At 33.6% G+C, this 12,910-nt stretch overlaps 1 protein-coding gene across 4 annotated transcripts in view; it reads left to right on the top strand.

Annotated features, from left to right (window-relative positions):
• Nucleotides 1-968: 968 nt before the first annotated feature.
• LOC128875840 (uncharacterized) overlaps nucleotides 969-12,910 on the top strand; it is a 124,808-nt gene continuing 112,866 nt past the window's right edge. For 3 of the 4 annotated variants that reach the window (XM_054121762.1, XM_054121761.1, XM_054121766.1), the window contains exon 1: nucleotides 969-1,267. In XM_054121762.1, coding sequence (XP_053977737.1) covers nucleotides 1,134-1,267 — 134 coding nt within the window. In that variant the 5' untranslated portion in view covers nucleotides 969-1,133. Of the gene's footprint in view, nucleotides 1,272-12,910 lie in introns of all 4 variants that reach the window. The other variant, XM_054121767.1, reaches the window with a different exon arrangement.

Below are 12,910 nucleotides of genomic sequence, written 5' to 3'. Positions count from 1 at the left end.
GAGCCGCCCCTTTTACTTTTGCTCGGAAACGATTAGAGATTTCAAAACAATGTTCACGCAAACATTACACTGTTTTTAGAGGCCTATAAACCAATACCAACAAATTAAAAAAAAAGCAAACTTTTTTTTAAATTATCCCCCCTCCCTCGAAATTTGTGAAAATTTTGATTTATTTCTGGATCAGTAAAAGCGTTTTTTTATTCTGAACCCACGGGTATGTATGAGTTTATGATTATCATACAGGAAAATGATGTAATATTGTAAAATTGTCGCTTTAGTAGTCCATATTTCGAATTCTTTAGGAATTTGTTTCTCATAAATAATAGAAGTTGCACCCATATGTTATTTAACACACTATGCTTCCTTTGGGCTGAGGATGTGAGAAATAATGTTTATAGAAATCCATAAACCAATTAAATCAGAATTTTTAACTTCCAATCGGGACCCTACACCAACAGTACGGTCCCTTATTAAAAATGATATAAAACCGAACGTTGTAAGTATTTGCAAAAAAATTTATAAGTTTCTTAAAATATAACAAATAATCTATCCAAATATGTTGAAAACTCAGGATATATTTTGCCGTTTTGTCTGTATGTTTGTTTAAAGATAAAGATTGTATTATGGATACAAATGATTGATAAATGATTATTTATAACAATTTCCACGCTGACACAGATTTTCTACGATATAAATCTGCCTCACATTGTGATATATACTAATATTGAATTTTGTCCATTTATTCCGCGCTGTGCGGAGTATATGTCCGAACTTGTACGTAGACACCCTGTATACACGGTAGTAACAAGTTTTTCCAATAACGCGCAACTAGCCTACCTACGCATATCGATCGTGACGTTTCAAGAATTTTCGTTAACCGGGCACAAGGTGGCCCCACCGGCTTGTATTTGTACACAATCGTTCAGTTTGATGACGGGAGGGCGCTCCTTGCGGTCGGGTGTATGTACGAGGGGTTCGTGAACGAAATTGGCCCTCTCCGCAGACCTAACCGATTACGTTTCCACCGTGTAACACGAGGGACAACACGCGGAAAGTGATTAACACGCTGATCCACGGTCTCGACGGCGATGTTGTCCAGGAAGCGGCGTTCTATGATCAACTAAAGGTCGTCGATGTATACTCTCGTCACTGACCTGGAGACCGGCGACAGGAGCCATGCCGCACCACAACCCCCGACAGAAGAAGCTGACGAGAATGACAGCGACGAATCGTCATCGTCTTGTCAGCTAGGGAACACAGTTAGCAAGTAAGTAAGTAGACGAATCTCGCCTCGCGTTCCACTACCCTCGACCGTCGCGCCTTTTTTCTCGCTCCATTATCCGGAGAATATCATGGTCGATGACACTTTCCATGTTGAACGTGCCCATGGCCAGAATTCGCTATCATTTAGCTCTTTGTTTCTCTGCGTGAGCGACATCGCCCCCTAGTGAACGATTAACACCTTAAACTGTGCGATTTTTTGATTATATACTTGTGGAGTGCGATTGTCACTTTGTGTGAACAAATCGTAAATATATAGATTAAAGTTTCAATTATAACGTTTGGAATTTTATATTTAGTTTAAGGGGTTTTAGCGTTGTTTCGTAAGTACTGGTTAAGAGAGGAGAGCTCTTAAAAATTTGCAAACAAGCTGAGTTAAAATTGCATCTCTTGAAATTAGGAGCAAGCATTATTATAGTTTGCGAAGATCATCAACCTCGAGGTTTTCTTTATCTTCGATTCCTCGAGGAATCTTATGTTTTCGTATATTAAGATAAAAATATAAACAACGAATATTATTTTACTTTTCTTTAGATTTCATTGATTATGCCTTACTAACACTTAACTTAAACCTAATTGAGGGCTTGAAACGTTTTTCATAACATTCTTGAAACGTTAAGAAAATTCCGTCACCAAAAATGAATTTTTTAAAAGTTTCTAGGTAGACAAACCCTTTTAAATAAAAGAATCATTTATTATTTTTAACAGAAATTTAATTAATACTTGTTATTTATTATTTATCATTTGGAAGCTTCGTCAAACTTTTCTCCAGAACGCTATTGTGCAATTTTTGATCGCTCGGTGCTACTTGCTCCGTAGTCGCGTGTCGATCAACGATAAAACCTCGTGTTTACGTGACGATGTTCGTGCATTTGCTTAGGCGGTCAGTGTGTTTAGTGGTTAGAAGAAACTCCCTGCTTAGCAACTCTATAATGCGAGCATTCGCAGGAGCGGTATCGATGTAGCAATTGGTACAACAACGAGGAAAGGATTAGGATAGCTCGCCAGTTAACGTGTACAGCATTACACGTAAAAATTGGTAGAAAACAATTCTTTGAATAAAAGTAGTCACAGATGTGCAACAGAACAGTACAAGTTCATTGTAATATTTATAAATATACATTATAATTTACATTATGATAATTGTGAATATCCTAGTTGATTTTAGAATGTTAAATATGTACGTATTTGTCCAGAACAAGATCTCAACCATGTTATCTGGCAATGTTCATTGTTCCTTATGGCAATTTATAAATTATGTAAAGTTGGATATTATCCTCTATATACGGTGGATGCTTTTCTGTACAAGCCTCTCGTTCAACCGCTGCTAATTATTTACAAATTTCTGAAAAACAATTGTGTATATCCTTAATGATAAGCCTATTATTCTTGATATTATTATTATTCTTGATTCATGTTTTTGTACTCTTTTTCGAAATTGTTTTGTTGTATTGTATTGTATTTCATATATTATAATGTAAATGTATATATGCACTGATAATATGCACAGCTATGTGCATATTGCTAATACTTCCGTAGGGGGTTTAATAGCTTTAATAAAAAAAAAAATATGTACGTATAACATTCAGTTTATTTTTCCTGCGTAATTGAATATTTGCAAGGAGGGAATTGGAGTCGATTGAAACACTTATCATTTGACCTTTGTAGACTTTTTAAAGTAATTATTCTAAATCTTGTTTTATTTTTAGCGATTTTAGTGAAGTTAATTTTTTTTTTATTTAGTACGCATTATAGTTGTTTATTAACGCGTCTATATTTTTAATTACTGTCGAAGTTGAATGTTAGGAAATAAAACTAACTAATTGAATATAATTATCTTTTAGTGGTTTTTATTGACCCAAACACGGAGTTATTTGAAATATTTGTTGAGATTCTTCTAAAAAATGTCTAACTATTAGATTAGCAAAAAAGTTCAATCGGTTCATTAACTTTAGTCTGATTATCTATTGTTGAAAGTCACTTGACAGTGAACTCCTAAGAATTTCTTGACCAATCTAATATTTCGATAGTACTTATGAAATTACATTAATAATGCTCTTTTAAAACCAGATGATCTGGCTATAATTGAAACCTATTACCAAACAAACAGGACAAGAAACAAACACAAAAATAGATTTCTCCCATTTTTATAACGAACCCATAGTCCCCGCGATACGTCGCGTAATGAAATATCGGTTTGCGAGTAGTTACGGCAAACCTTTTGTCACCGCTGGCAGCCAGGTGACTGGAACGAACAGGGGTCACTGACCGGTGAACTCTGACCGAGCATGACGTCATTGATTGTAGGCTGTATCGGAGAGGTTATTTTTGTGTCACCGTATGGAAGGTGAATCGCATCACGGTTCATACGGCCTTTAAATTCCTGTTGCACGTTTCATTAAAGCAACTGCGTCAGATGTTCGCGCGTCATTCTGACGCGGTGGTCCTCGATCTAACTAATAATTATTTTTTCTTTTTTTAAATTCACGTCAGAGTTTCGGCATGAACAGGGCTGAAATAAAAACAGGACGATTCCTATTATGAGAGTATTTTCATGTTTTATTCTTGTCGGTACTTTATCAAATTACGCATTTTTAAGTAATATTAGGTATAGAAGTTAATTCTACCTTTACATACCATCGTTTTTAACTATAGTTTAAGTAAAAATATTTATTCGTCATCTTGTTACGTTAAATCACCAAACTTCTACATTCTCAACTTGATTTCCATTATAACGAATCTATACATTGTCACACAAGTCACACAAGTGACTGTATAGATATACATATTATATAAGTAGACTACGGATCTTTATGCATTTATAGAAAATTTGAAGGTGCAAGAAACTACAAAATGTAAACAATATGCAAGAATATAAAAAAGATTGAAAGTAAAGTTCATGTTATAGCATTTGTAGAATAAAATAAATTCCTATTTAGGTTCAATTTTTATAGGGACGTTCGCGAATGTTTTATTTTGCATAAAGATCTGCAGTCTATATATAAGTCTCCACCTGATGGACGCTACAACTTATCAATCTATTACAATAATTACATGTAAACATTATTTTTCTGTTATTTCATTTCTATTGATAACTTTAGTTTAAACAGAAATATTTATTCGCCGTTTTGTTACATTGAAGTATCAACATAGTAATGAATCGCACAGGTCGCTTTGAAATTTGCTGTTACAATAATATGTACTCTCGTAGACTGAGAGAGGATTAAAATTTCTGTGGTTTTTCTTTACACTTTACACATATAACTTAACCTAAGAAAGGCACAGAATTAATTTCTACATATAATATTCTAGTAAATATTATTACGTAAGGATAAATTTATATTTCTATGTTTATTATAAATGTGTTATGTTTATTCTAAACATGTTATGTAGAGTATTTCATTGAGGCCAATGATTTTTCTGCACTGACTACTTTTCACCACATCTTAAGTGCCATAATCGTGCCCGGAACTGTACGACGTTCCACATGTGAACTCGTACGATACGCGAGGCCGTCAGATATTTTAAAGTAGTTCCTAATTCAGTGCGTCTCAACCTATGATTCGATAGGATATCGAGATTTTATAAAACAAATGATTTCAAATGTAAATTGAATTTAAATTGAATTCAAACTTTTGGTAATTAATATTATATACCTGAATAAATTAATATCAAAACTGATTTTTATTTCAAGTAATATATGTAGTACATGTGCATTTACAATAGTAAATTTCATAATGGTTCGTAAAGCACGTTACGTAATTTGGGTCTCGCTTCGAAAACGTTGAGAAGCACTGTTATAATTAGAAGGACTCTTGTATTCTTTTTTCGCAGGACGGAAAGATGGTTTATCGCAGAAATGTTCGTTACGTAGAAGTTCGTTCCGCTTCGCCGTGGCTGCCATAAATTCTTTTAACAACGCAAGTATGTTTAGGTAATATCGTAAACGAACATTTCCCACGTAAACACGTAAATTACGATTTATTTATTTACTTTACATTGTATAAATGTTTATGTATGTAAGAAGACAATATTAGTAACGACGATAATAATGTATGCTCACTTTTAATTGCACTAATAATACTATAACATGTCGGTTCAATAATAACATTTTATTATTTAGACAATGGAGGCCAAGCTCTTACTAACCTAAAGTTTAATTCTTTACTATTTTCTGTACGCGAGGCCACCCGAAAAACACGTAACAAAATTGTACATTCAAAAAAAGTTTCGGCAACTTCGAAATTTCTGTAAGTGTGACTTTGAGTATAATCAGTAGACTGCGGATCTTTATGCATTTATAGGAAATTTAAATGTACAAGAACCTATAAAATGCAAACAATATGCAAGAATATAAACAAGATTGAAAGTAAAGTTCATGTTACCATATTTGCTGAATAAAATAAATTTCTATTTAGGTTCAATTTTTGTAAACACGTTCCCGAAGATTTTATTTTGCATAAAGATCCGCAGTCTAATAATCAGTCATCTATCAATCATAATATATGTCCCTTACGAAACAAAAGATTTGTCTCCCCGACATTTCCTCCCGTCGGCACCGTTTTAAAGTTACGGCAGGTTTCTTCTTTGTTGCTCTAACTCGCTCATTCGCTGCGTATCCCATTCACTTTCCTCGTCGAACGGTACAAGCGATGCTAAGCCCCAACTCGCGATGAAAATCGCTACCCAACCCACTTTTAAGTGAACTACCAGTCTCAATTTTGCCACTTGAGAAATTACTTTATGTTGTTCCAGTCGAATTCAGTTATTCTACAAATTATCAGTTATTCTTTAAGACTGTCCATGAATGTTTCATTCGCTTTTCGGTGAACATAAACTGCTTGCTTGGTCCCCAATAATTAAAATTTGGATAAATGGAACTGAATATCAATATATTAAGAGGACCAGAAAGTAATGTCAATAATTGCTTATTATTTATCAGCCCACTGCGTACCACTTAATTTTCATCGATCAGGTATTGAAAATTTGCACACTAGGTGGCAAAAGATTGTTGATAACGAGGACGATTACATAATTGTAATCTTATTGTAAATATTATAAATTTATTTGTTTGAATTTAATGTAAAAGAAACATTACTTTCTGGTCTTCCTAATGTTTAACTAAAATACAGTTTATATTACATTAAGGTATATTATTGACAGTGCGTGTGGCAATGATTTTAAAATTTGGAAAAAAGTCAAGAAAATAAGAAGGAAACCTTTCAAAAAACAATAGAAGTTTTACTTCCTGTGCAGTTTATGTATTGATTATTCGAAATAAGTGTTTGCATATTTATTGAAAATGCTATTCTGGTCTTGGCTATTTAATACGAATTTCATACTTAAATGTAGCGGTAGATTGCATGTTGGACAATGCACTTATTGGGTTGTCCAAGAAGTTCGTGCCAATTTTCAAGAAAAATTCAAAGGCACATTTCAATTTTGATATACAGGGTGTCCTAGCATCGGTGGTATAAGCGAGGTGGGGGTGATTCTACATAAAAAAAAAACAAATCGAAAATAAAGAATAAAATTTTTTCATTTGAGGTTTCGTTCTCGAGAAAATTGGTTTTGAATATTCGCATTAATAGGACTTTGCATTAATAAAGTACGTTAGTAACTAAATTACATGTCTTATTTTCATTGAAATTCACTCTAAATCCGTAGGCAGAAATAAGTAATACAGTACATCATCTCGATACTAATGATATTAGTATGTATATGTCGCAGGGAAATGATAAAAATAGAGATTTGATGAAATCCCTAAGGTAGATGATCAATTCACGGGAGATGTTAAAATAACAACTCCGTAAGGTCATTTCCTTAAAGAAAGTAAGTGATTTGATGAAATTCCTTAACTGTTTTAGGGAAAGATCTAATAATATAATTTGATCAAATCCCTGAACTGTTTTAGCGAAAAGATGAAATAATATTGTTTAGATATTGAAAGTATTTATTTAGTAAATCATGCGTTATTAAAAGTAGAATAGGTAATTCAACAATACTCATAGAAACATAAATTATTTATTCGAGACTAATTAGCAAAAGAAATAGGTACTTAAGCTGATATTTTAAAAAACAAAAAGAATATTTTTAGGGAATGTAATTAATAAATAGAAATGTTCATTCATTTTTATTAAAACACGTTATCGATTTGTGGCATCTCGAGTTACAAAGTACGTTACTTTTTTAAGTACCTATTTCTTTTGCCAATTAGTTTCGAATAAATAATTTATGTTTCTACAACTATTGTAGTATTACCTACTCTACACTTAATAACGCATGATTTACTAAATTAATACTTTTAATATCTAAATAATATTATTTCATCTTTTCGCTAAAACAGTTCAGGGATTTGATCAAATCATTTTATTTTATGTTTTCACTAAAACAGTTAAGGGATTTGATCAAATCACTTACTTTCTTTAGGGAAATGACCTTACGGAGTTGTTATTTTAACATGTCCCGTGAATTGATCATCTACCTTAGGGATTTCATCAAATCTCTATTTTTATCATTTCTCTGCGACATATATACATATAGCCTTTATATCAGAGATGAAAACTATGGGTTTGTGAAGAGACAACTTCTAATTTAGGAAAGACTATAAATTGCACGAGAGGCCTGTGCACTCTCCTTGCATGCGTGTTTCAGACTGACTTGGCGAGGAGCTTCCTTCTGGAGGTCTTTCGAGAGGGTTGCAAAAGTGTCATAAAACCGTAAGTGAAAAGGGCCTAAGCGTTTTCCACCTTTCTTGCATACTATTCGAATCAGAATGTACACTCCTGTTCATAAATATGTGGACACTTACTACCTTCAATGAATAATTAATATACACGGTAAATTATTACTATACAACTTTTTTGATGTTAGATTGTATATTGGATGTGTATTTAACAACATTTAATAATATCAAATATTTTGAGTGCCATATTCGATTTTGTAGTGGAACTGTGGGATCGTTTAGATAGAAAAGTTGTTGAATATACCATAAACATTTATAGCGAAATATTACAAAATAAATGAGATGATATTACTTCGGATACAATCAAGAAATGAATAGTTTCCAAATTTGGTAAATAGAAATTTTAACATTATCTAGTTATCTCTATAGTTCTTTTTTTATCATTATTAATGTGGTATTAAAAAGAAAAGCTATTTATGAAATATATCCGTTAATGCAACATAAACACAGCGAAACATAAATGATATAATTCATATTAACAGATTCGTAACTTTTTGTAACTTTTGTTAGATATTGATCTCTATCAAGGAAGTGTCCACATACTTCTGAGCGAGGGTGTATGGTGCCACCTGTGACGTATTTGCCAACAGTATAAAAAAAGACTCTTATGGTTACCACGAATAATTTCATCGAAGTGTGTTCATCATCGTAACCCACGTATTTGTCTCGTTTACGGCGTTCCATCGTGACTATTGGTTTCCTGTGTGGAAAACGGACTATCACGCAGCTCCAGTCTATCGATCTGCAGCAGCCAGGAGTTCTCCATCTTTCTCAGTTCCCGTCTTGCAACTCATACCTCTTCCCTATCTCTCTCCCTGTCTCTATCACCCGCCTCCTCACCTCGCTCGCTCGCTCGCTCATTCATTTTTTCCGCCCCCTCGTCTCTTTGCATTGTCCCTTATTTCCTCCTCTTCACTCCACTTTTCTCTCTTTATCTAATTTCTCTCCTCACCTTTCCTACCGCCCGCCGCTCTCCATCTTTGTTCGCGTCCTCTTTACGTCCGCGTGCTCCCACAGGGACGTTCCTAGGACACTTGTCTCCCGTGCGCCACCTCGAATCTATCATCCCCTTCGATCAGAAATTATTTCGTTCATCGACACGGCTGGGTTAGGTATCGTCTTTTTGGATATCTTTTGCCAAGAGCATTAAGGTCGATTCAGACTATACGACACGTACCGGCAACGACACGACAAAACATTCAAACACGCGTTTTAATAGAACTATTCACACTTAAAGGTCGATTCAGACTATACGACACGGACCGTCGCGTTCCGGCAACGACATGTATCGGCACCGACACGACAAAACATTAAAACACGCGTTTTAATGGAACTATTCACACTATTCCCGTTGACGGAACGTTCAGGTAGGTGTCTGTTAAGTGTGAATAGTTCCATTAAAACGCGTGTTTTAATGTTTTGTCGTGTCGGTGCCGGTACGTATCGTTGCCGGAACGTGACTGTCCGTGTCGTATAGTCTGAATCAACCGTTATTCAGTAGGTCTATTTAACGAGTAGAATGTATCGCTAATTTCAGAAACAAGTTTTCGTTATTTCATTATTTCATTAGCCTAACTTATTCTCTTCCTTATGTTTCCGTGATAGTTCGAATATGGGAGGTTCGACTGTACGTATTCGAACTAGACTCAGACTCTGTATAGCTTTGTTGCGTGCGATTTTGAAAGAGGTCATTTGACCCTTATTGGGTACGCTTAAGGGAGTCCACTTGTGTAACGTTTAATTTTCAAGGCAATTTTCAAGAATTTTTTGTAGGAAATGTACTAGTGCAATTATGATAATTTTTTTTTATTTGGTAGATCGATGCTTTAACATTAATTTTTGATTTTATCACAACGTTTCGATATGTGGATATTCCTAGACTGCGCTTTAACGAGACCATTTGAAAGTAGAAGAGTCATTCGGCGAGCAGGATTTGATCGTACTTGATCATCTGAAACAAAAAAGTAAAATATCACCTTCTTTATAATTACATTTTGAAGGTACTGGCGATAAGATATTCACAAAATTTTGAAAATTGTTAATAGGCTGGCGTATAAACTAAAAAATGATATTTTAAGGTATCTTTTTCCCTATCTAATGGTTAATAGACGTTGGAAAAAAATTCTTTTAACATAAATGTCGCCGCTAGTACCACCAATTGTTCGCCATTTCCAAAAACGTGATTTCGAGAAAAACGCGTTTAAAGTTTCGTACGAAAGTAATACGACGCTGAGCCGGGCACGTTTGGGTTTCGAAAAATAACGAATTAAGCAGAATTTTATAAAATGCTTCTGTGACAGTCATTGTAATATCTCCTAGATGATAAATATGTAGAAAATAAATTTGTGATCTTTTAAAATGGTACATGGTGTATACACAGGTGGACTCCCTTAAGGGGCTTTGAACATCAAAAAATGAAAAAAAAAATCACTTAAAATTTTTTTTTTTATTAATATTTAAGTGATTCTGAACAATTCTACGCAAAGAAAATTGAATTTGGAGCACTAGAAGTGGTAAACAAAATTTTTGAAAAAAAAAAATGGAATTTTTTTTCACAACAAAAGTTTGACGACACGAACTTAATAAACAGAACGCGATAAAACTGTAAAAAATATAAGGAAATACAACTGAAAACTTTCTCGAAAAGAAAACGACGACAGTCAAATTTGCGGAAGACCGGAGACGCGATTACCTTGGTCACAGCCATAGGGTATTGCTTTCTAGGGTAAAGAAGATAGTAAATTTCCGAAAAAGCAGTGTTTTAATCGATTTTGATAAAATTAAATACGATTTGATAACATTTATATCGACAATCGAACGGGAAATAGAAATTTTTAGTTTTTTGCATCCCCTGAAAACCTAGGTTTTTGGTATAAAGATACACTTTTCTCAGAAACGGTTAGACCGATATGATCCAAACTTTTTACACGTGTTTTTTGATAGTTCGGCCTAATTTACACCGAGGATTTCTTCAATATTTTGATTCCAAAAAAAGTTATCGCCGCGCATACCTATACATTTTTTTTTCAACTTTACACATTTTTAAAAAATTAACCATTTGGAATTTCAAAAAAATCCTCGGTGTAAATTGGTCCCAACTATCAGAAAATACGTGTAAAAAATTTGGTTCATATCGGCCTAACCGTTTCTGAGAAAAGTGTACCTTTGTATCAAAAACATAGGTTTTCAGGAGACGCAAAAGATTAAAAATTTCTATTTCCCGTTCGATTATCGATATAAATGTTATCAAATCGTATTTAATTTTATCAAAATCGATTAAAACACTGCTTTTTCGGAAATTTACTATCTTCTTTATCCTAGAAAGCAATACCCTATGGCTGTGACCAAGGTAATCGCGTCTCCGGTATTTCGCAAATTTGACCGTCGTTTTTTCATCGAGAAAGTTGTCAGTTGCATTTCCTTATATTTTTTACAGTTTTATCGCGTTCTTTTTACTAAGCTCGTGTCGTCGAACTTGTTTTGTGAGAAAAAAAGAAATTTTGTAAAAAAAAAATTGAATTTTGTTTTTAAAAAAATGTTTTTACCACTTCCAATGCTCTGAATTCAATTCTGTTTGCGTTGAACTGTCAGAATCGTTTAAATTTTAATTAAAAAGAAAATAAAAAAAAAAGTGATTTTTTTTTCATTTTTTTGATGTTCCGAGCCCCTTAAGCATGAAAACAATATTTGAACAAATTCAAATTGTAGACTGTTGATTTATGGTCGGGCTTTCAAGTGAAGCATCCCATAATGCCCCAGGTCCGACTCGATTCTGGCTCACACCCAGGGCCGGGGTGACTTTTTGCGAGGCCGGGTTCAAAAATTTTGCGGGGCCTGAATTCACATTCAAATCCTACATTTAAATTTTACAACGAGGAATTATTTATTTATAGATGCAATATATTTTTTATAAGATGAATATTAAATAATAATACTTTGATGATTTTTGTCACTCCTTTTAATATAATCATCGCTACTAAAAAAAAGTCTTGCATCTCAGCAAAAATTGCTTCCATTTGTTAATGGTAACATCAGTCCGTAAAAAGGTAATCAAAATCGGTACCTTTTAATTAAGTAATTTTCGTAGACCGCGGGGCCTTTTAAACCGCGGACCCGGGTTCCGGCGAACGCACAGTGCGGAATAAGTGGACAAAATTCAATATTAGTATATATCACAATGTGAGGCAGATTTATATCGTAGAAAATGTGTGTCAGCGTGGAAATTGTTATAAATAGTCATTTATCAATCATTTGTATCCATAATACAATCTTTATCTTTAAACAAACATACAGACAAAACAGCAAAAAATATCCTGCGTTCTCAACATATTTGGATAGATTATTTGTTATATTTTAAGAAACTTATAAGTTTTCTTGCAAATACTTGCAACGTTCGGTTTTACATAATTTTTAATAAGGAACCGTACAGTTGGTGTAGGGTCCCGATTTGAAGTTAAAAATTCTGATTTAATTGATTTATGGATTTCTATAAACATTATTTCTCACATCCTCAGCCAAAAGGAAGCATAGTGTGTTAAATAACATATGGGTGCAACTTCTATTATTTATGAGAAACAAATTCCTAAAGAATTCGAAATATGGACTACTAAAGCGACAATTTTACAATATTACATCATTTTCCTGTATGATAATCATAAACTCATACATACCGTTGGATTCAGAATAAAAAAACGCTTTTACTGATTCAGAAATAAATCAAAATTTTCACAAATTTCGAGGGAGGGGGAATAATTTAAAAAAAAAATTTTTTTTTTTTTAAATTTGTTGGTATTGGTTTATAGGCCTCTAAAAACAGTGTAATGTTGCGTGAACATTTTTTTGAAATCTCTAATCGTTTCCGAGCAAAAGTAAAAGGGGCGGCTC

The sequence above is a fragment of the Hylaeus volcanicus genome, chromosome 4, assembly GCF_026283585.1.
Source record: "Hylaeus volcanicus isolate JK05 chromosome 4, UHH_iyHylVolc1.0_haploid, whole genome shotgun sequence".
Taxonomy (NCBI): domain Eukaryota; kingdom Metazoa; phylum Arthropoda; class Insecta; order Hymenoptera; family Colletidae; genus Hylaeus; species Hylaeus volcanicus.
This window is presented reverse-complemented; position numbering and strand designations above follow the sequence as displayed.